At 35.7% G+C, this 22,217-nt stretch overlaps 2 protein-coding genes across 2 annotated transcripts; one reads left to right on the top strand and one right to left on the bottom strand.

The window, feature by feature from the left end:
- The first annotated feature begins 4,495 nt into the window (after positions 1–4,495).
- LOC130054226 (cell death abnormality protein 1-like) lies at positions 4,496–13,327 on the top strand. The gene is made up of 7 exons (XM_056163243.1): positions 4,496–4,730; positions 4,951–5,076; positions 5,217–5,393; positions 7,592–7,804; positions 8,319–9,866; positions 11,293–11,413; positions 11,552–13,327. The coding sequence occupies exons 1-7, from the start codon at positions 4,670–4,672 to the stop codon at positions 11,667–11,669; spliced, it is 2,364 nt and encodes a 787-aa protein (XP_056019218.1). The 5' UTR covers positions 4,496–4,669; the 3' UTR covers positions 11,670–13,327.
- A 531-nt stretch (positions 13,328–13,858) lies between these two features.
- LOC130053818 (uncharacterized) lies at positions 13,859–14,956 on the bottom strand. Its single transcript, XM_056161416.1, has one exon. It carries the CDS (start codon positions 14,954–14,956, stop codon positions 13,859–13,861), a length of 1,098 nt encoding a protein of 365 aa, XP_056017391.1.
- Between the last annotated feature and the right edge of the window lie 7,261 nt (positions 14,957–22,217).

Below are 22,217 nucleotides of genomic sequence, written 5' to 3'. Positions count from 1 at the left end.
CATTCTCGAGGGGAACCTTGAACAATATACAATCAATCAATAGGATTTTATGATCAGTTTTTAAATCGAGGCAGGTTAGTGACACACAAGTTGGTGTTACAGGGGTTTCGTTTACAGTCAGCATTTCACAAATTATGTGGCAGTTATAATGATCTAATTTGCCAAAACAATCAATCATTGGGTCAAATGCTGTCTGACGTGTTTCATGCCGATTGTTAGGCCGTTCTTGACACACTGATTTTGACTACCGATTATTCCGTTTACCTGATCAATACATGGGGCTACCGGCGGGTGTGACCGGTTGACAGGGGACGCTTACTCCTCAAAGACACCTGATCCTACTACTGACATATTCAGGGGTCCGTGTTTGCCCAACTCTCTATTTTGTATTCATTATAGAAGTTATGCGATTGATAACTATTCGTTATCTTCACCTTTCATTAAACTAAAGTAAGAATATTTACCAAGATTGTTTAATTGCATTAAATGGGAAAAATATAGCGTTCTGTTTAGTAGGACGGATTCATGATGTTATTACTGAACATCAAATTAAAACACAAACTCAAAAGCAAATTGTTAAATGTGTTAAAGATCTATACAGGCTTCTTGGCCCGAGTTCTTGGGTGTTTACAAACTCGAGGATCCTTCAGGACAGGGTTCAAAGAGATATAGATTCATAAAACATTTAGTAATTCATAGATTGTTATTCCCGTGAGGATCCGGGTTAGCATAGGTCCTCAGTACACCTTGCTTGTCGTAAGAGGCGACTAAATGGGGTGGTCCTTCGGATGAGACCACAAAAACCGAGGACCCGTGTCATAACAGATGTGGCATGATAACGATCCCTTCCTGCTCAAATGCCGTAAGCGTCGAGCATAGGTCTAAGTTTTGCAGGCCTTCACCGGCAATGGTGACGTCTCCATATGAGTGAAAAACTCTCGAAAGGGACGTTAAACAATAATTAATCAATAAAATCAAGAATTTTTAGAAAGCATGTAGAGTTGTTCTGTCAGTGATGGAAACCAGTTAATTCCCAGCCTTCTTTAACCTATTATAATACAGCTCACTGCAGCTTGAGTTACATGTATGCTCAGTCCAGATTGTACAGGGTCTTGGGTTGTAAAACTGTCTCATTCTCACTATGTGTTGTTGTTATAAAAGTGAGAGTTACATCAAAAGTCAGCTCGGCTAAGTTTATATAAGTGTATAAGCTCGATATGATTTCTTTTATTTCCCTTATGAATGCAATATTTTTTTTATATTTTTGAAAAGCATATATTACCTGCTTTCAGAAGATATAAAAATTATTTTTAATGCCTTGCAAGTTATATGAAAATAGCAATTTTTGCACATGTACGTTTTCTTACGATTTTTTTCTCAATGTTTAAACAGATCGGCATTTTACCTATACTTATATATAGAAATAGGGAAAAGTAAACACAGTCTCTAAAAGTAGAGGAAATGTCCTTTTTGATGGGCCTTTATTCATGTTATAATTCTCAGTAGTTTCTATATTACGATAAAATGATATTGGGACATACTGTGCGGTTTTCGTTAAAATTAACGACAAACCGTCGTCTCTAAAAGCAATCGACGAGCGTCGCACAATAAAGTCGTGAAAACTATTTGTATTGTCCTCTATTAGTAAATTCAGTACCTTTTGAAACACTACAACAATATGTATGTATGTTATAACAATCTAGTTCGTCAATACAACCTCGTATTGGGTCAAATGCTGTCTGACGTGTTTCATACCGATTGTTAAGCCGTTCTTGGCACATTGATTTTGACTGCGGATAACTCCGTTTACCTGATCAGGATATAGGGCTCGCGGCGGGTGTGACAGGTCAACAGGGGATGCTTACTCCTCCTAGGCACCTGACCCCACCTCTGGTGTGTCCAGGGGCCCGTGTTTGCCCAACTATCTATTTTGTATTGCTTATAGGAGTTGTGAGATTGGTCACTGTTCGTTATCTTCACCTTGCATACACATCTAGCAAAACGCCGCATGCGATTGAAATAGGACATTTCCGATGTAGACGTGAAATCAACGAACAGAAATCGAGAGATGACTAGGGATAAACACCATCGTTAAAATCTTATTCCCCCTTGATTTACATTTTAAACTTGTCTCTCAGACGTATTTAAGATATGTACAACATTTAAAGATCACAAAATGATGTATGAATGTCACCAGAAATGATGCAAAGAATGCACTGTCGTTGTATAACAGTACGTACAAATATAAACTCGCAAACAGAAAGGCCTACCAATAAGGCGGTTCACAAAAGAAGAACAATGATGACAGCATGATAATTTTACATGTACCGTAAGGTGGTAATATATTATAGAAAAGTTTGGAGGTGGGTAAAAAGAATCGGAATGGGGTTCAATGATAGACAAAAATAAAAAGACCTTGGGATTCAGAGCATAACATAAATACACTTCATATATACATGTACATAATTTCATAAAAGATGTAGTTGTTTATTTAGAGCAGTTTTTCCACAGTATTTTATTCTTTATTCTGAGTAGGAGAGACTGGGGTCACCAAAGGCAATACTATTTATAAATACAAATTGAATGTTCATCAACTGGAACTGGTTTGCTCCTTCCAGAAAAATTAGTTGTGTGAATTATCATTTATTGAAATGACAATGTGAAAAGGGAGATCACCAAGAAATATTTCATACATAGGTATCAATGAAAGTTACGTAATGATCTTCCCTGACATAAAAACAAACAAATGTAAGAAAGAGAACAAAGTGTAAAAACATATATACAGTACAATCAAATCTACTATACCGTTGACAACCTCATACAGATCTTTGAAATAACGAGTCTCGCTCTCTAGAAAAAATCAATATGACAGCTATCTACAATGTCATGAAGGATGGGGTGATGGGGGATCCATATCACATAATCATTTTGATTCCAAAACTAAACAACTATTTAGAAGGGATGGGATCATCTACCTGAAATTGACAATATTGTTTTCTTAACCAATATCCAAGTCCCGTGATGATCCGGTTTAAAATAGGTTCTCAGTACCCCCTTGCTTGTCGTAAGAGGCCGCTAAATGGGGCGGTTCTTCGGAAGAGGCCGCAAAAACCGATGACCCGTGTCTCAGTAGGTGTGGCCCGATAAAGACCCCTTCCTGCTCAAAGGCCTAGATTTTGCAGCCCTTCACCAACAATGGTGACGTTTTCATGTGAGTGAAAGATTCTCGATAGGGACTTAAATAATATACAACCAAACGAAACAAGGCACCATTGAGTATATCTGTTATAGGGAGGCAACACCTTTCTCCTTCAGGATATACACAAGACTGTATCTTTTACTGTGTTTAAATTCTCCGGTTTGCGGTGACCTCCGAGTTGAGGTACCGCCGTCGTTATAAACGTATTTAGCATTATATTGATGACTGTTCCTAACACTACTCACTCACTAGTCACGTGAACGTTGCATCCTTCCTAGAAGAGAAGGGATCATACACATACTGATGAACAATTCGCTGACTTGTGTTTTATTTCTGCTGTGTAAGAACTTTTAACTCCTTGTTTAAGTAATTTTATTTTTAATAAATTAGTATATGTGTTATTACTTTGGTTTTCTTTAAGCAATCAACATGCACTAGATTATATGTACAGAATGTATATTTACAATGACAGTTTTACCATTCATACCAAAATAGATTGTTATATATACATGTATATACATGTAAAACCCCTCACTTTCAGTATTATTTCATGCCCTTTTCTCTGTATTTAGTGTTCTTTGTTTTAGTTTGTTTTTACTGTTTTACATGTAAAACGCTTTATGGTAATTGTCTTAATTAGATAAAGCGCTACATAAATGTATAATAATAATAGAATAATATTACATGCGAGTGAGTGTTTTAGTTTTAAGAAATTGTGCTCGATTCCCTTCAATTGCAATAAAATATGTTCAAACCATAGTACGTACACAAATTTATGCAGATCTTCAAAATAATGAAGGTCTCGCTCCATAAAAAACGATAGCGCAGCTATCTACAGCATCATGAGAATGACTTGAATTTTATTGTGCTGTGTCATGTGTGTAAGAACTTTTAACTTCTCGTTCAGATAATTTGATTTTTTAAATAACGAATGCTTGCTTTCCTTGTTTTAGTTTTATTCTGCTTGTTTGTCGGTGACGTTGTGACCATTAGATTTCCTACCCTGTGCGCAGTCTACATATTGGGTCGTTAGATAAAGATCCTATTTTTATATTAGTAATATCGTTGTTTTGTTGGGGTGGAGGAATGCTGTGTGGTAACCCGCTAAGACTACACCAAAGTCGAAATCGCTACTGAATAGAATACACATGTAGTACTCTTTATCATTAAATCACATGGACATATTATAACTGATCTATCATTAAAATATCACAATACATTGATGAACTTTTAGTGACGTGACCTGTAGTCTGAATATGTACTGTGTCGAGGAAAACACTCCTCAGTCTAGCACACGTGCATATCAGAGGCAAAAGTTATTTGTACATAGACAACGTTCTAGTGTGAGTTTGTATAAGAGGAGTCAAGAGATCATTGTACATCCCGTACACGTGAATGCTCTCCAACAAGGAAGGAAGAAAAGTGAACTTTTTGTGAGATATAATACTGACTTCTTGGTTATCATCCAAAATGTACAGACGATGGATATATAAGTGTCTTATATTCTATCTTACTTTGGAAACTTCTTATTGTAAGTACACGTATCTCGTCATTAACCTGTATAAATTTACCCATCAATATTAAAGTGATACCTCTGTGTAAATGGAAAAATCCTACATAATATAATATGTAAGACACTACATACACACTTACCCAATAATCAATGATAAATTCATTACATGTAATTAACGTACTGCTGCTAATAGTTACACACGGATTATTATTACTATTCTCATTATTATATATTATAGCACAGTGTTATGACAACAAACTTTGTGAATGTCACTGCGATTGTTGTTCAACATGCTTTGGATCTTATTGTACCTCGTGCAGCAGAGAAGGCTGGAGTGGCTTAACTGACAATCTATGTCAGAGAAGTATGTGAAAGAGAAGAATTTTTACTGAAACAAACACAAAAATTGCAATTACAGATTTAGATTTAAGTGACTTTGAAAATTACATTTTGACATTTTATCATGAGTATACTTGATGTTAACTTTATTACTCCTCTTTTCAGAGAATATAGCTTATAATCAAAGAACCACCCAAATTTCAACAGATAGGGACTCAAGCAATGCAGTAGATGACGATAGCTCAACATATTCTAGGACTCAATATGAGGAGAATCCTTGGATAATAGTGAATTTTGATAAAATCGAAAGAGTAAAACACATGTTCATAACACTTCCTGCAGGTAAGGAAATGATGTATGAACAAGTGAATATAACGAACAGTGATAAATCTCAGAACAAATAAATTGTATTGTTTCACGTCATTATGTCTTCTAGAACAGTCATTCATTCAACACACTTATAAGTTGACTCTCTTGAATTTAATTTGTTCAGTGCCAAATATAATGAAAATTGTTCGTTGTCTTCACTTGTTCAATTGATACGTACTCCACTGCGTATTTATTTCTTTTTCCCTTGCTTATCAAAGTTTCGCTAAGACAAAAATTCAAAACGTTTTTACGACAATTTTCTATTAAGACTGAAAGGAAGTGCGTAGTGTCATCATCCCGTGATATGAGGGGGATTAGCAAGGATTCTGACTAGACTTCAATCCATTGATATCTCTAAAACAAAAATCATTACAAATTATGTCAAATGAATCTTGTCATTCAAAGTTTTTTGGTAAATATTGGCAATCCACCAAAATTAGAATTTAACTCATTTCATTGACCTTGTTTTCTTTGAGTCAAATATCAGCTTTTCTAATATTTCTGGGTTTTAAAAATACTTTTAATATACATTTAATGCAAGATACCGGGTACCTTCTCAAAATAATTTTGGTCAATGACCAGTTTCTTAGCACTTTTGTATAACATAGATATGCACATTTACTATTCTAATATTATTGCATTGCAAAGTTTAGCCTTTTTTTGTTTAGTTTTAACTGAAAAGAATTATAGTACTCATTGTCGTGGCAAATGGACCTTCGTTGAGGGTTCATTCTCGAGCAACTTAAGGACGAACTTTTTGGCCAAGGTCATCACACATTTATAGTAATAAAGAGTCTTTGTCTCGTTCGAGAATTTGTCACTCCAGCAATAGATGATGACTTGTGGACTAAATATGAAAAAGAACTTGATTCATTGTCAGAATGGGTTAAAAGCATAAGAGGAATATTAAAATCCCGCATTAGACGTATTAAAACAAAAGTACGTGCCATCTATCCTTCTGTGTTTAGTAAACCAGAAGTGAGAAAAGCATTAGATTAAAGGTGAAGATAACGAACAGTGATCAATCTCATCACTCCTACAAGCAATATAAAATAGATAGTTGAGCAAACACGGACCCCTGGACACACTAGAGGTGGGATCAGGTGCCTAGGAGGAGTAAGCATCCCCTGTCGACCGGTCCCACCCGCCGTGAGCCCTATATCCTATATATATATACTGGTGATAACGGAATATTGCTACATAAATATGGGAAGTTGACGATGTAGAAGCTGAAATAATCCCGTTTGCCATACAGTTGAGTTGGGTCAAATGCTGTCTGACGTGTTTCTTACCGATTGTCAGGCCGTTCTTGGCACACTGATTGTGACTACGGATAACTCCGTTTCCTTATCAAGATATAGGGCTCACGGCGGGTGGGACTCTTCGACAGGGGGTGCATACTCCTCCTAGGCACCTGATCCCACCTCTGGTGTGTTCAGGGGTCCGTATTTGCCCAACTATCTATTTTGTATTGCTTATAGGAGTTATGAGATTAATCACTGTTCGTTATCTTCACCTTTCATGTGCATGCCGCTTACGACCGGGGCAGTGAGTGATCTTTATTATGCCAACATCTACAGTGACACGGGTCCTGTTTTTAATCAAGGTTATATCCGACGGACTCGTGACTTTCACTGATCCAAAATCGGGTGATTAAATAATGTAGCTATATGAATACTGATTAACATACTAGTACTGTGGTACATGTAGCTTCATGTCATTCTTTGAAATAGCGTTATGATAAATTCAGCTTTATAACACATATTTTGACCTGCTTTATTCAATGCCGTAATGTCAGGACGGCGAACCCTATTCCTTTCCTTATTAGATTTCACTTAAACTTTGATTTAAATAGAAAGGTTTCGGTATAAAATTTCAGATCCTGTCTAAACTGATAGATATCCTTTTTTGATGGAGCGAAGTAAGTTACATTGTAAAGTATAAGAAAATAAAATGATAAGCGGTTGACATACATGTAGACATTTTATTATAACTAATTACTAATACACAATATATAACCGCCGCGGTGGCCTAGAGGTTAGAGCGTTCGAAATATAACGTTAATATAGCGCAAAGTAATGGATACTGGACAGTTAGACGGAAGGATGGGCAAAGGTCCGTTTGCTTAAATCAAATATTGCGTAATGTGTAATTTGTGTATTCTTTTATAGGAATTGGACATGACTTTATAGTATATGTGACGAATTCGTCAAATGAGAATTTAAATCAAAAATCTTTCTGTACCGAAACATGGAGTAATAAAAACCAGCGATTGAAATGGAACATTACATGTAAAAATAACCAAGTAATTACCGGTGATCAAGTTCTACTAGAGAGAAAAACAAATGGAGGAAGTTTGACCGTGATTGATATCAAAGTGTTCCGTAAGTATTCTATATTATTCTCACCTTTATAAAACCATCCAACAGACTAATTATGATAATCTGGACATGCTTAGAGAAACATACAGAGGGGTTGTCAAGTTATTCCATGGAAATTTGGCGACATACTTTTAAGTGAAGATTTATCCCCCCCCCCCCCAAGGTTTTCCCTTATACACTGTAGGTCCGGTTCAGTCTGATGTTAAAATGTCGTATTTTGAATAAAAACGACTTATTGAAATCCAACTATTTCTTAAAAGCTAAACTTATACCAGGGGGATATTGGATTTTAATTATAAGTGATATAATTTGTTGAAATCATTTGATTTCGTTTTAAATTTTTATCTAGCTTTACAAATGAATACATGACTTCCAGCTACTGAATTTCTCAAACAATAAACTTATACTAGAGGGGATATTGGATTTTAATTTGTTGAATTCATTTGATTTTGTTTTAAATTTTTGTCTAACTTTACAAATCAATACATGTATGGTTGTTCTATACAATGCAGCGTAGGTACATACGGGTACTGGTGTGATAAGACGTGCGTAAAGTGTTTGGACAATCAATGTGACGGATTCACGGGAGTTTGCATAAAAGGCTGCAAGAGTGGTTGGTATGGAGACAGGTGTGACGTAGAGTGTCCCTCTGATTGTGTAAATGGTTCCTGTGACAGATATAAAGGGTGTACAGATTGTCGTGATGGCTACAACGGGGCTGACTGTAATAAATGCACAATAGGTACTTATGGGGAAAACTGTAGTTTGAAATGTGTGAATTGTGATACATATTCTTGTAACAATGTCAATGGATGTCAACAATGTTGGAGTGGTTTCTATGGACCGAGTTGTAATAAGCCCTGTCCAGAAGGTTGCAGGAATAATGAATGTGATAAAAAATCTGGACTCTGTTCTGCGGGATGTAAAGACGGATACAAAGGCCCGGATTGTCAACAACCTTGTGACAGTCGATGTGCAACTTGTGATACAAACGATCCATGTATTTCTTGTGTAGACGGAAGCTATGGTCAACAATGTGAACTAGTTTGTCCAGAAACGTGTGGCGGGAAAAAGTCTTGCGATAGAGTCAACGGTAAGTGTCATGAGTGCGTTGCTGGAAAATATGGTGGAAATTGTACAGAGTCCTGTAGTAAGAATTGTGTCTCTGCTGACATCTGTAAAAGGAATGGGGAATGTCTAAGTGGCTGTATCAATGGATGGATAGGTGCGAAATGCGATAAAAATTGTCTAGAAAACTGTTCACAATGTACACTGTCTATGTCTGAAATTGTGTGTGAAAAATGTGACGAAGGACACTACCTAGACAGTGACAGGAAGTGTCAGAGCTGTCCATCGAACTGTTTATCGTGTGACAGTGAGTCGAGATGTACCCGATGCAAACAAACGTTTACTGGAAATCTGTGTGATAGTAAATGTAACGTGAATTGCATTGATGATTTATGTGAAATTGATGGCCGCTGTTTATTTGGATGTAATAACAGGAAGTATGGCATTGGATGTACCACGGATTGTAGAAAGAATTGTGTGTATTGTTACAATGGTAACAACTGTACACGATGTTTACCAGGATATTACGGAAGATATTGTACTGGTAATTGTTATGAAAACTGTTACAACTGTACTTCAGGTCCATCTTGTGAAGCATGTAAGCCTGGATTTTATGGATTTTACTGTCAGTACGGTTGTTCTTCTAAATGCCTGACCTGTGACTCGGCAGATTCATGTACTTCCTGTAGGAAGGGCTGGTCAGGTAGCTCTTGTCAGTGTAATTCAAAATGTGCTGATGGATGTGGAAACAATGGAAAATGTTGGAATGGATGTAACGGTTCATTTTATGGTGACTATTGTGACATCCCCTGTCCATCGGATAGCTGTGAGAAATGTGATCAAATGTTTGGAAGCTGTACAGAATGCACGAAGGGGCGATACGGAATCCATTGTGATATGAATTGTAGTGGGACATGTCTGGAATCAGCGTGTGATATCGCTGGTGGGTGTCTCCGGGGCTGTGTAAAGGGGTTTTCTGGAACAAACTGTGCTGATCGTAAGTAATGAATGAAGATTTACTGCAAAAGTGGGCACTTATGCGGTTTCTTGAAATATACTTTTAAAGGACTACTTTTAAGAACATACATTTTTGGTCATGATATTTAAATGTTCTTTGTTTTCATATTTAAATAGTAACAAACAAAATAAAGAATGCACTTTAAGTTCCGTTTTGAAATTTAACGACACTTGTCGACTAGAAATTATCTCAAATGCGATCAGAAATTCGGGATTGGACAAGCTAAAGTTATCTCGTATGTCATAAATTTGAGTTGTTCGTTTCCCGTTAACATGTATTTTTAATAAAATATCCAAATGTGAAGATATGGAAGTGGCGTCTTTTATTTTGAGTTCACCGGAATATATCAAATCGACATATGAATGTGAAAATGATTATTTTTAATAGGATAAACGTAGTCGATATATTTATATTTAAATGTCGAGTTAAAGGCTACAACAAGACATTTTTCTTCCCATGTAAAAGCTTTATAATAAAATCTGCCTCATAAGAATACAAAAAAAAACAAAAACAAAAAAAACAGGTCAGGTAATAAAGTACAATTCATGGCCATGGGATTTCCAGCAGACTGTTGAAAAACCCGGTCACCAAAAAATTTAGATCACTAATCACAAGATATGAATTTTTCAGCCTTCCATTTTATTGAAGTTGTGGTTTAAATAGATTTGTAGCTTTAGGTTAGGTTTACTGCTAGCTTTCTTTCTTCTTTTTTTTTTTTTTTTTTTTTTTTACATCTTCTACTATACCAAATACAAGATGAATATATCTAATTCAGTTGTTATGAGATTGATCACTCTTCGTTATCTTCATCTTTCTTGTTAACATATTATTAAAGATATATAGTTTGATTGTAGGTTGTGCTTTAAATGAAAGTTTGTAAAAATATGATATTTTTACTAGTTTGTGTGAGCAGATTACAGAATAGGTACAATGTTTTAGCGACAAAATATACACAAACTACCATGATACAAAATGGTAGTCATATAATTTTAATAATTGTGCACTTTATAAATGTTTCTTTGCGGGATATCGAAAATCATGAACTTCGATTTTTTTGTTTAGAATTACAGGGCCAAATAATTGATGAAGTTGAAATAACTCAGTTGGTCTGTATCAAAATGGAAAAAATAACCAAAAATCTTTCATACATGAAATATCAATCTAAATATTTTCCCACATATGAAAACGTCAGTTATGGCGGATTATTTAAGAATAGGAGAATAGGAACTACCATTCAACGCGTCAAACATTAACAACCAACGAACGTCAATTCTTCTCAAACCGCAAAAATCTGATATCATTGTACAGTATTATACAGGTGAATATGTAATGGACTTGTCTACTGTGAATAGGGTCATTTGGATGGCATTTTCACTACTTTTAACAATTTTGATTCTAATTTTAGAAATAATACCGTCAAAGAGTTCGTCATCAACAACGCCTTATGTATACGTTGTCGCCGTCCTTGGAGGTCTGTTACTGGTATTGACAATTATACTGGTTACATTCTTTGTGAAACGAAAAAGGTATTGAAAATTTATCTGATCGACTCTCTCTCTCTCTCTCTCTCTCTCTCTCTCTCTCTCTCTCTCTCTCTCTCCGACACTCTATCGTATTAATATTATTATAAAACGGCTTCCATTCAAAAGGTCTATACATTTCAGGGAGCGAGAAAGAACGATTCGAATGACCTATCAAACTGTCCGAGTCGCCTGCCAGGAAGCTGACCATGACTACGAATGTGTTAGCAGGGAACCTGACTATCAAACTATCGATTCCTGAAATTGCGGGACTGTGTTAGCAAGGTCTTCAGTCGTTTTCGAACTGAGTCACAAATAAAATGAAATAAAGAAAAAGCTACATTTAACATGTTTAAGAGAGTGTGTAGACTTTTGGCCCATTACTATATATCTACGTGAACTGTTCAAATTAAGAAATCATGATCACGTTTTCGTGTATGTTACAGGATAACCCCCTTGGTCTCAAAATTTTGTTTGAAATATTGAAGCCTCGGATAACGCTAACATTTCTCGACCTTAGAGGTTATCCTGCAACATTCGAAAACAAGAACTTTATTTCTATTCTACTAAGGCTCAGAAATATACAGCCGATCGTTTCCCTACATGTATAAAGCTTCGTATTAGGTCACTGTGATGGCATTGCAGTTTGCCAAATGAACTGGGCCTACATGTTTTTGCTGACGAAAAAGTTCAGGTGGTAGGGCTTTTCTACAACTATTTCAAAAAGACATTTCAAGCATTTAGTTTGATGTTGACAGATTGTAATAATTAATTTGAATACACAGTCCAAGGAAACTTGTTTGTACAGTAACATGTTTACGTGTGTATTGATCTCGTAATACAGACGATTGATTTTTAGTGAATGACAAATGTTCTTCAGTCATGATTATAGTGCTTTATATATATATAAAGCACTATAATCCAGCAACACTGACGCTCGATGGGACTAGACTTTTCTATTGCCACACATTGCACTCACTATAATCCATATATATATATATATATATAAAGCACTATAATCCAGCAACACTGACGCTCGATGGGACTAGACTTTTCTATTGCCACACATTGCACTCACTATAATCCAGCAACACTGACGCTCGATGGGACTAGACTTTTCTATTGCCACACATTGCACTCAATAATTTTAATATGTAGACGCTTTGTTTATTATCAGCTTTTGTAGTTTAGTTTCCTTTCCTATTTAGTTTTCTTTTCTATATATATATATTCTATCATCCTGAGGAAGGAACAAAATTTGACAATTCACGGTTGTTGGTGTCGTTGGTATTTTTTTGTGCTTTATATACCGGGGTATATATATATATATATATATATATAGAGAGAGAGAGAGAGAGCGAGAGAGAGAGAGAGAGAGAGAGAGAGAGAGAGAGAGAGGACCGCAAAATCCGAGGTCCCGTGTCACAGCAGATGTGGCACGATCAAGATCCCTCCCTGCTCAAAGGTCATAAGCGCCAAGCATAGGCCGAAATTTTGCAGCCATTCACCGGCAGTGGTGACGTCTCCATATGAGTGAAATATTCTCGTTAAACAATATTCAATCATGGAGATGTCCTGTATTTGAAGTGATACTACACGTGTAAAAATGTGTAGAATAATTCATGACATATATCGAAAGTAGTTATGCAATATGTAGGTGTCACCGTGATTCATAGCAAATAGGCAAGTGCTAATTGCCTTCTGACGAGAAAGTGACTGATTGATAACTACCATTTCAATTCTTTTCAAATACCGTATTAAGCATTTTGGAACAAAGGAGACATCAATTGTAAATTTCAGGACTCTTGTACCCCTAGGGACTTAGGGCAAAAATTGCCACAATTGACCAATTCAAAAAGGATTCTTCTTTATAGAAACTAAATGCATAGTGATGTAGATCAGGAAAACCTCTACCACGTGTAAATTTGATGATTCGCAGGGTAGATTTTCTGACTTCGGGGGGGGGGGGGACGTTGCATTTAAAAAATAAACTTTAATATCTCTTTTTGGTGAGTACAGGAAATTTTTCTAGATTTCATAGGCCTTGGAACAAATGATGCTGACGCATGTAGCTAATGCTTCGGTGACCGATAATGCCTGTGAGTCTCTTATTTTGAAACTTTTGAAACGCCAATTTAGTCATGGCTGTAGGACCGGAATTTTCGCGAAATCAACAATACTTTTAATAAATCTCTCCTTTATAAATAACAAGTATGACACCAATTTATGAAATGAGATTCTCAGACTCTCTCTTTCTCTCTCCCTCTACCTTCAAATGTAAATTATATCTAGAAATACTGGTTCCTGACAATTAGAACCTGTGTGCCAAGTTATAATGATATTGACGCTTAGGTGCATGTGTAAGTAAGAAAGCCAGCAAGAAATTATATCAGTTTTCTAAAATCATATTACACTACTACAATGTGAATTAATAAAATTCCATACAAACTGCTAGCCACAATGAAATATTATGGCAATGTTCTCTTTTGAGATTGATGGATTGATACTTGAAATATTATAAGCACTAAGCAAAGCCTCTCCAACTGTGCTTCTGTACATGGATGGCTTGGTAGTACTTATTCGAGAAGAGCCAGAACACTTTTTATATTCAGTAGGAATTGAACGAGTACTAGAGTTGAGACAATAGGCTGTGCACATCTTCCCACACGAATCATGGGCGGTAATCAACACGTGACTGCTTCTGTTGTTGTCTGGCTTTTTAACGCCTACTGCGCTTAATGCAGAAGACAAAGGGAATCGTTCATCTAGGAGAGCATGATCAGTGTAAAATCCTCGATAGTCCAGACCAAACGTCTTCACGTATACTTTAGAAATCCCAGATCCGATGTGAGAGCATCTCTCTGTTTTACTGGAACCCATCTGCTCGCTGCTCGGTTTACTTTTGATATTCAAGTCTTGCTGAAATACATCTCCAGATGAGAAATCCGGCACTCCATTTCTAATGGGAAAGGCGTCATAGTTCTGTCCATTCGATCTCTTTTTGTAAATCATCACTGGTATAAAAACCCAATTAGAAATATCCTCTTTACCATTAAGCACGAAAGAATTCTGAAAAGAGTGGTAAAAAGGACTTGTTTTTAAGTTGAACTGGTGGGTGGCATCTATATTTCTTCCCAAATGAGTGTGTTCGTAGTTACGTTTGATAGCTGGATAAGGAGTCGATAAATTAGCCAGTAACTCTCGTTTTGCTCTATATTGAAAATTCATTCTCTCGTGCTCTTCGATTGTCAAAGGTTGACATAGTTTCCTTTCACACCGCATCAGAACTGATCGACAATCGGAATCAACATCACAGTTATATGGTGGATCATCGTACTTCACAAACAAAGACCATGTTTTGGAATATCCGATCTTATTTTTCAGGTACTTGTCTTCACCATTAGCTTCTTTTCCAATCAATAATGGCCTCATTGGTGCGTCCGGAGCGTGGCCTCCATCCACTAACGGATACCATTCTGGATCAAAGCCACGTTGAATTTGGTTCTCCCGAAATCTTTCCCACAAAGCGTCCACAAAACAATGATGCATGAAGAAAAGTGGATCAGCGGGAGAATAATTGATATCAGAGAGAGTTCCACTAACCCAGTTGTGGACAGAACCGTGGTGAAACTCAAGACTGGTATCTATTTTAGTTCTATCAATGGCAATGTCCTCAATACGATTCTGAGAAAGAAAGAGTTCAATGAATTCCCTGCTGAATAAGCTACCTGATGATCCAATGTTGCGGATTAAGACACCAGCGTGTTCGTGTTTCCAGTCGCTGAACGGACCATCCCGAATAATCCCTGTTCCAGGACCCACGCCACTAGATGTGAAAATGGCACTGGAAGTGGGATCCTCCAAAAGATTGTCAAAGGAGGAATCCCAAAATGGAATGAACACTTCTGGCTCATATTTTTGTAATTGTCGCTCGAATCTACATATGAAAGAAAAGGAAAGGTGGATATAACGAACAGTGATCAATCTCATAACTCTTACAAGCAATACAAAACAGGCAAGCACGGACCCCTGGACACACCAGAGGTGGGATCAGGTGCCTAGGAGGAGTAAACATCCCCTGTCGACCGGTCACACCCGCCGTGAGCCCTATATCCTGATCAGGTAAATGGAGTTAACCGTAGTTAAAATCAGTATGCAAAGAACGGCCTAACAATCGGTATTGAACATGTCAGACAGCATTTGACCATTAACTTTTACTATAGAATGTATACTGTGACTACATAAATCATATGGACCGCCGTAAAATGGCTGAAATATTGCCAGAACGGCGTAAAACCACAATCAATCAATAAATCATATGGATAAATTCCTACACGTATAACATACATATATAAAAACACATTCGTATGCAAGCAGTGCAAATGTTTGTAAAATTAATCGCCATGGACTAGTAGCATGGTTATTTCTTGTTTTCTCGACATTGTGATATATGACGTGGTAGTGAGATTCTAACATTTAAATTCAAAGTAGAAAAATCATATAGGAAAATGAACAATTACTTACAGGTTTAATGATAATTAAAGAATAACAAAAGAACGTTTCTTAAGGTAACTCCATACTCGCAGTTTTATCTGATACAAGTTTAAATTGTGTATTTATTTCCATTCATTAGAGTTAAAACTAACAAATTATCAAATAAAATACATAGGTCAACACACTTTTTAAGATATGAGACGTACATAATCAGAATCATATATCACCGTCAGAAAATTGCAATTTTCATTAAACAGCGTTATCAAAATCTCATAAAAACTGGTTATGATGATATAGGAGCATTCATAACAATTTCATGAAACTGTATCTTCACAAAAATATACAAAATGTATGTAAAAAATAAAGGAAATCATCGCATAATAGACTTGATAAAGAAATCAATAGAAACAGAGTTATTGCCCTTGGTTTCAATATTTTGAAACGTATCATTGATTATTCATCTATAACTTAGACTTTTGAAATATTTTATTTTTAACAAGATTTTTTACAATAACTATAGGAAAAGACTCCAACAAAATTTATGTTCCTATCATGCATAAATCTAAATAAATCATTGATTTTGCAAAATCTGATGACATCACAGGAGGGTGGAATTACTTTAAGTGAAGACAATACTCGAATACATAATCGCGATGAATACAAGTAACGTACACACATGGGTATATATATATATATATATATATATATATATATATATATATATATATATAATTTAAATTGTTGCATTTTAATACTATGTATGTTATTTTAAAAATAGACTTGCAGTTATTGTTCTTTTATTCACAGTTGAGGTAAAAGTTCGTGTATATATGATATTAACCCAAGGAGAAAAATGTAGGAAAAGCTCGAATGTTTTCAATATCTGACTTTGTCATACCTGATGTTACATTGTTATTTTCTTTCTAGTATTTTGCGATCGCACTAACTAAAACTTTCTAAAGTTTGATAGTACCAGCTTATACCAGTGTGTTTAGTACGGTATCTGTCTTGTAAATCTGGAGCCTTCGTCATACTTTCACAACAATTAGCGAAAATAATTTTTCAAAAAAATCATTTGGTTTGATGTGACGTCTATGTTGTGAAAAAAATTAAACCTAAGCAATCCTATCAACTTCCATTGCAATATCTAACTAAAACACACAGAAGCTGATTATATGGCGAATTATTTGAATGTTTTTGCAGATAATATGATTTCTTTTAACTTGACAGTTTTCACTTACAAAAAAAGGTAGGTCCGATGAAACCCAAGGAAGGCGGGTCCAAAATGAGCACTGGGTGCAACAGCAGCCGGATGCAAGTTCACAAACCAGTCATAAGCATTGGACTGTCTGTTCTGAAATATTCAAAATATATTGTTGTTGAACAATCATTTTAATTAGTTCACCTCAGTCACTCAGGTGACCTATTGCTAATAGTCCGCGTCCATCGTCCTATAACAACTTCTTCCCAGAAACTACTTGGTCAATCTTGGCCAAATTTGATATGTAGCATCGGTAAATGAAGGAAGCGGGGATTGTAAATTTCATGACACTCCAGTATAAGGGGCCTTGATTTTGGGGTAAAAATTGTAAAATTTATGTATTTCTTTAAAAATCTTATTCTTTACTCCTTGACATCTAGCAGAGAAAGTGAGTATATAGTAATGATAAGCAAGGAAGCTTCTAGAAAAACTAAATGCATACTGATGTAGAGCAGGAAGGCCTCGACCAAAATTGTAAATTTCCACCAATGCTTCTGTCCCCAGGGCAGGGCCAAGCTTAACTATATAGTGATTATTTGTAAAACACCTAAATAACATCTTCTTAAGTGTTGTTGATACTAAATTAAAACTACATGGATATTTAGAAAGAGCAGGTAGTCCTTTACAAAAATTGAAAATTTCATGATTTCTGGAGTAGGGGTTCTGACCCCATGGTGGGGCAAAACTTAGTATATAGTATTTATCTGTAAGTTTCCTGATACTGTATAAAATTGGGATGCATACCTAGGAATAGCAGAAAAGGATGTACAAAAAATGGTGAATTTCACAACCCAGGCTTTTGACTCTAGAATGGTTGCAAATTAGTCATATATTTTAATGTTTTAATGTCAACCTATTATATTATGCAAAGCCTTTCATCGGTGTATGCACTTTTGAGGACAGTGACGTTTTAAGAACACATCTTGATTCTGAACATTAGAATTAAGCTTAGATATTCAGAACAGGAATTTGTTTCTAAATTCCATAGCCTCTGGCTCTGGGAGTAGTGATGCTTTTTCACTTGTACTCAGGTGATCGATAAGGCCTTTGGGCCTCTTGTTGATTTATTATTATAACCAAAAATTGATTTGACTAAATACTAAAGGCAATCTATCAGTGCAACAATAAGCATCTGTACCCACCTCATGTGTATAAAGACGTATTTTGCGTCTCGATTTGCGTAAGAGTTAAACAAATGGAAACAACTATTGCGCAACTCGGAAATTGTGTATAATGTAAACATTTAAAAAAAAACCAAAATATGAATAACTTCATATTAATAATTAGTTTATTGTTGCAGAATTCTAACGCTTTGGAAAAAGAACTCACAACTTCGCAAAGTTCGTTTGTTGATGTCGCCGAGTTAATTTGCCAGTGAATTCAAACCCCTTTGATTTCCATACTCAAATGGTTCTATATTTTCTCTCTCTATTTAGAAAACGAAACTGTTCATGTCAACTAATTTCCCCACCAATATTTTATCTAAATATTTTGGACGAAATGTGTCCAGTCCGGTTAAAAAGAATCGTCCAAATAGGTTTGAATATAGGATTTTATCCATAGTTTTGATTTGTCTGGTCCGTTTTTATACTTTTCTATTAAAAAGGGATTGGTGGACGCGGGGATCCAACTAGGCTTTCATAACCTACTAGGATTACTTTTCAATAGTTAAGAGCTGATTAATTATTCGTGTTTATGATAAATGAAGACCGAATATCTACATGTACCATTTATCGGGATTATGAATTAATACAATAATTAACGGAGTTCGAATTGGCTGGGAACTTCACATGGCTACGTCAACAACGAAATTATATGAAGCTGTGATTTGTCGGTTCACAAAGGGCTGTAATTAATTAATCATTTGCAAGAATAGAGTAATAACAGATTTTAATCGTGCGTAGAAAACTGACGCTCTACCATGATGGGTTTTTCTAAGGAACGGGTCTGTAACACGCTTGGTATGCCCTATCCCCCCCCGTAGAACTCATTTCTGCAGCTAATTGGTTTACTGCCAGGGGGATTTGTGTCTTTTACATTCTCTAATATAAAGGTATAAGTTCAAATTTCAAAACCATCCGAATGTTTTTAGTGCATAAAAGTTTCAAATAATAGAAAAGTGTATTTGTATCAGATAAATACACAAGATTCATATCCAAATTCTGAAGATGAAAAAAATACCCTGTCACTGGTGTCAGCCTTCATTGCTTGCAGTGCTCGATGAAATCGTTCTCTTTCATTGCGGGTCAAGTGTCGATATTCTTTTCTCACGATAGGTGTTGCTCTTTTCATTTTCTTGACGGGATTTGATTCCTCAACATCGAATAGTTCAAATATATCAGAGAACTGTTGTAAACTGTTGATGTTGATCTTCGGAACACCATCTTGGTTCCACGTCTCGTTGGCACGTTGCACTAGATATTGGTTTTGGCAATAGTAATGTATTGATTCTTCTCTCTGGTCCATCAGAACTTTTGTATTTAGTTTTGTTTTGCATCTGCTTATACAGTTCTGTATAGTCGGTGGTAAAGGGTATTCGCACACTTTACTGAAAATGGGACCCAGCATAATCATAAAGATTACAAGATGATTCCATCGTCTATACAAGGTAAGCTTGTATGTCATCTGGAAGGAAAATGTCCATTAATACATAATATAATAATATAATGTACATCAGGGGAAAAGTTCTTAACCAGTACATACATATTCGCATAATATGTACATGTAGTATGCATGCCTACACGAAACTCGAGTTACGTACGTTTGCGTGCTGTGAAAACCATGCATCATGGATTTCGTGCAAAAAGTGTGTAGGATATGCTATCTGTCGCCATCAAACATGATTATGATCTTTTAAGATTCAAATGTATTTATTTAATAATTGCCGATTTGCTACCTATCACCGAGTTTGACATTCTATACAATATACTATACAATTAACACGGCTCGCCCTTTCTCTCGTTGAAAATCAAAAACGTTTCAGATAATAGTGAGTTGTATCAATTATTTAAGAGTTCAGATCCTTTCTTACCTTGTTGCTTTAAACTTGATTGTATAGCCCTCATTCATCGATGTCTTATGTTTTAAAAGAGTGCATGTGCCTGTATTTAAATCGCAAAAATCACATTCGTCATTTCGCCCATCCATGTTTTAATATCGACATCTAATTATGCAATTAGAAATGAAGGAGTGGATATTGATTATTCAGTACTCTGCTGGGAATTCCTGATCCTTCACTAAAACTGTATCATCTGTATTGAAAATTTGCATGTCTGTAACTTAGAAGAAAAGACAAACCTAATTTGTAAATTATACATATATGACATTATATCAACGTTTTCGTGTTTTATACAACGTATTTGTTTTTTATGTATAAGAAATACATGATGTTGTCAATTCTTTCTATCCTATGGATATCTTGACGTGTTTCATAACAATTGTTAAGCCGTTCTTGGCACACTGATTTTGACTTCGGATAACTCCGTTTACCTGATCAGGACATAGGGCTCACGGCGGGTGTGACCGGTCGTCAGGGGATGCTTACTCCTCCTAGGCACTTGATCGCACCTCTGGTGTGTCCAGGGGTCTGTCTTTGTCCAACTATCTATATTGTATTGATTGTAGGAGTTACGAGATTAATCACTGTTCTTTATATTCACCTTTCATATGATAAAGCATGGTAAATTTGATAGATATAGCAATTTAACAATTTAGCGAGTTTTCTTTGAAATCACAGAAAACAAAGTGACATTGGCTAGTTTTACTGGTGATATAGTTATTTCGTGGATTCAATGTTACCTGTTTATACTTACGTTACGAACCAACGAATGTCACTTCATAAAACAGCATCAAATGCATCTGCTTCACGAATTTACATCCTCTGAAAGCTTCATGAGTTGGCTCCTTGCGTACTACCACAAGGACTCCAAAACTGGTCCATGAATTTCATCAGTTTGTCGTCGATATATGGCTGAAATATCACAAAAGTATGTGTATGCAATAGGGAGTGATCTTGTTAGACCCCCTATCGGATGTTTTTATTTTGTGTATATATGTTCTCTTTCTCAATGTCAATTTTATAGATGTATGTAACAGGGGGTCATCTAGTCATTTGCAGCATATGATCTTAATTTTTACTTGGTTTTAATGACCCCCTGTACTGTATATACTTTTCGTCATTTACTAAATAAACGACATTTTCTATTCTCAAACTTGTTCTGTTTTGCCTGCTTTAAGCAAAAAACGAGTGCAGTCCACTTGGCTAGTGCTTTTGAGCTAAGGATCATAAAGACTTTTATTCCTCAAATGTAAGTAATAATGGACACCTCAGTATATCAAGATAAATCGGTATAGTATCTTCGCAATGAATCAAACCGCGCCTCACCGGAGTAGTAATTGTAAACATGTTGAATTACCATATAGCAGATGTAAAAAAAAAAAAAAAAAAAAAAAAAAAAAAAAACTCTGTTGAATTTATATAAGTTATGTACTAGTACTACTATTTACTACTATTTGTTGACGACAATGACTTTTCAGTTCTGATCCATTCAACAAAAAAATCGTGATCTTGTGTATGGGCAACATATGGAGAGTAAATCACTATTATGCACTCCATCTTGTATCAGCTGTTAAATTCTACTCAAACGGGAAGTAACTTCCGGAAGAAATCTTATAAACCTTTCGGAAAATGTTGTCATAATCTAATGACGTGGATGAATAATTGACAGTAATTAGTGCATAAGTCATGGTCCATTGAGATCTGTTAGATGCATTTCCAATATAAACGTGCATTAATTTTATGTTAATTTCATTGGAAATTTCAGGTGTTGAGAATAGTGTGTAAATTTCACAGGTGTTACACTGCACGGTTGATAGATTGCTCTGCTGCTATATTTCCTTTTCATGTTATAAAAATTAGCTGATAGTGAGAAAAGATGTTTTACTATCAGAATGAACATTGCATTGTATTTCTAGTACTGGAATGACATATTCTCCCTATATTCTATGTAAAATAGGATTTTCCCATCTCACGTAGAAATGCCCCATCATAAGTAC

This window comes from Ostrea edulis, chromosome 4, assembly GCF_947568905.1.
Source record: "Ostrea edulis chromosome 4, xbOstEdul1.1, whole genome shotgun sequence".
NCBI classification, from domain to species: domain Eukaryota; kingdom Metazoa; phylum Mollusca; class Bivalvia; order Ostreida; family Ostreidae; genus Ostrea; species Ostrea edulis.
Note: the sequence above shows the minus strand (reverse complement) of the source record. Positions and strands in the feature narration are given on the sequence as shown.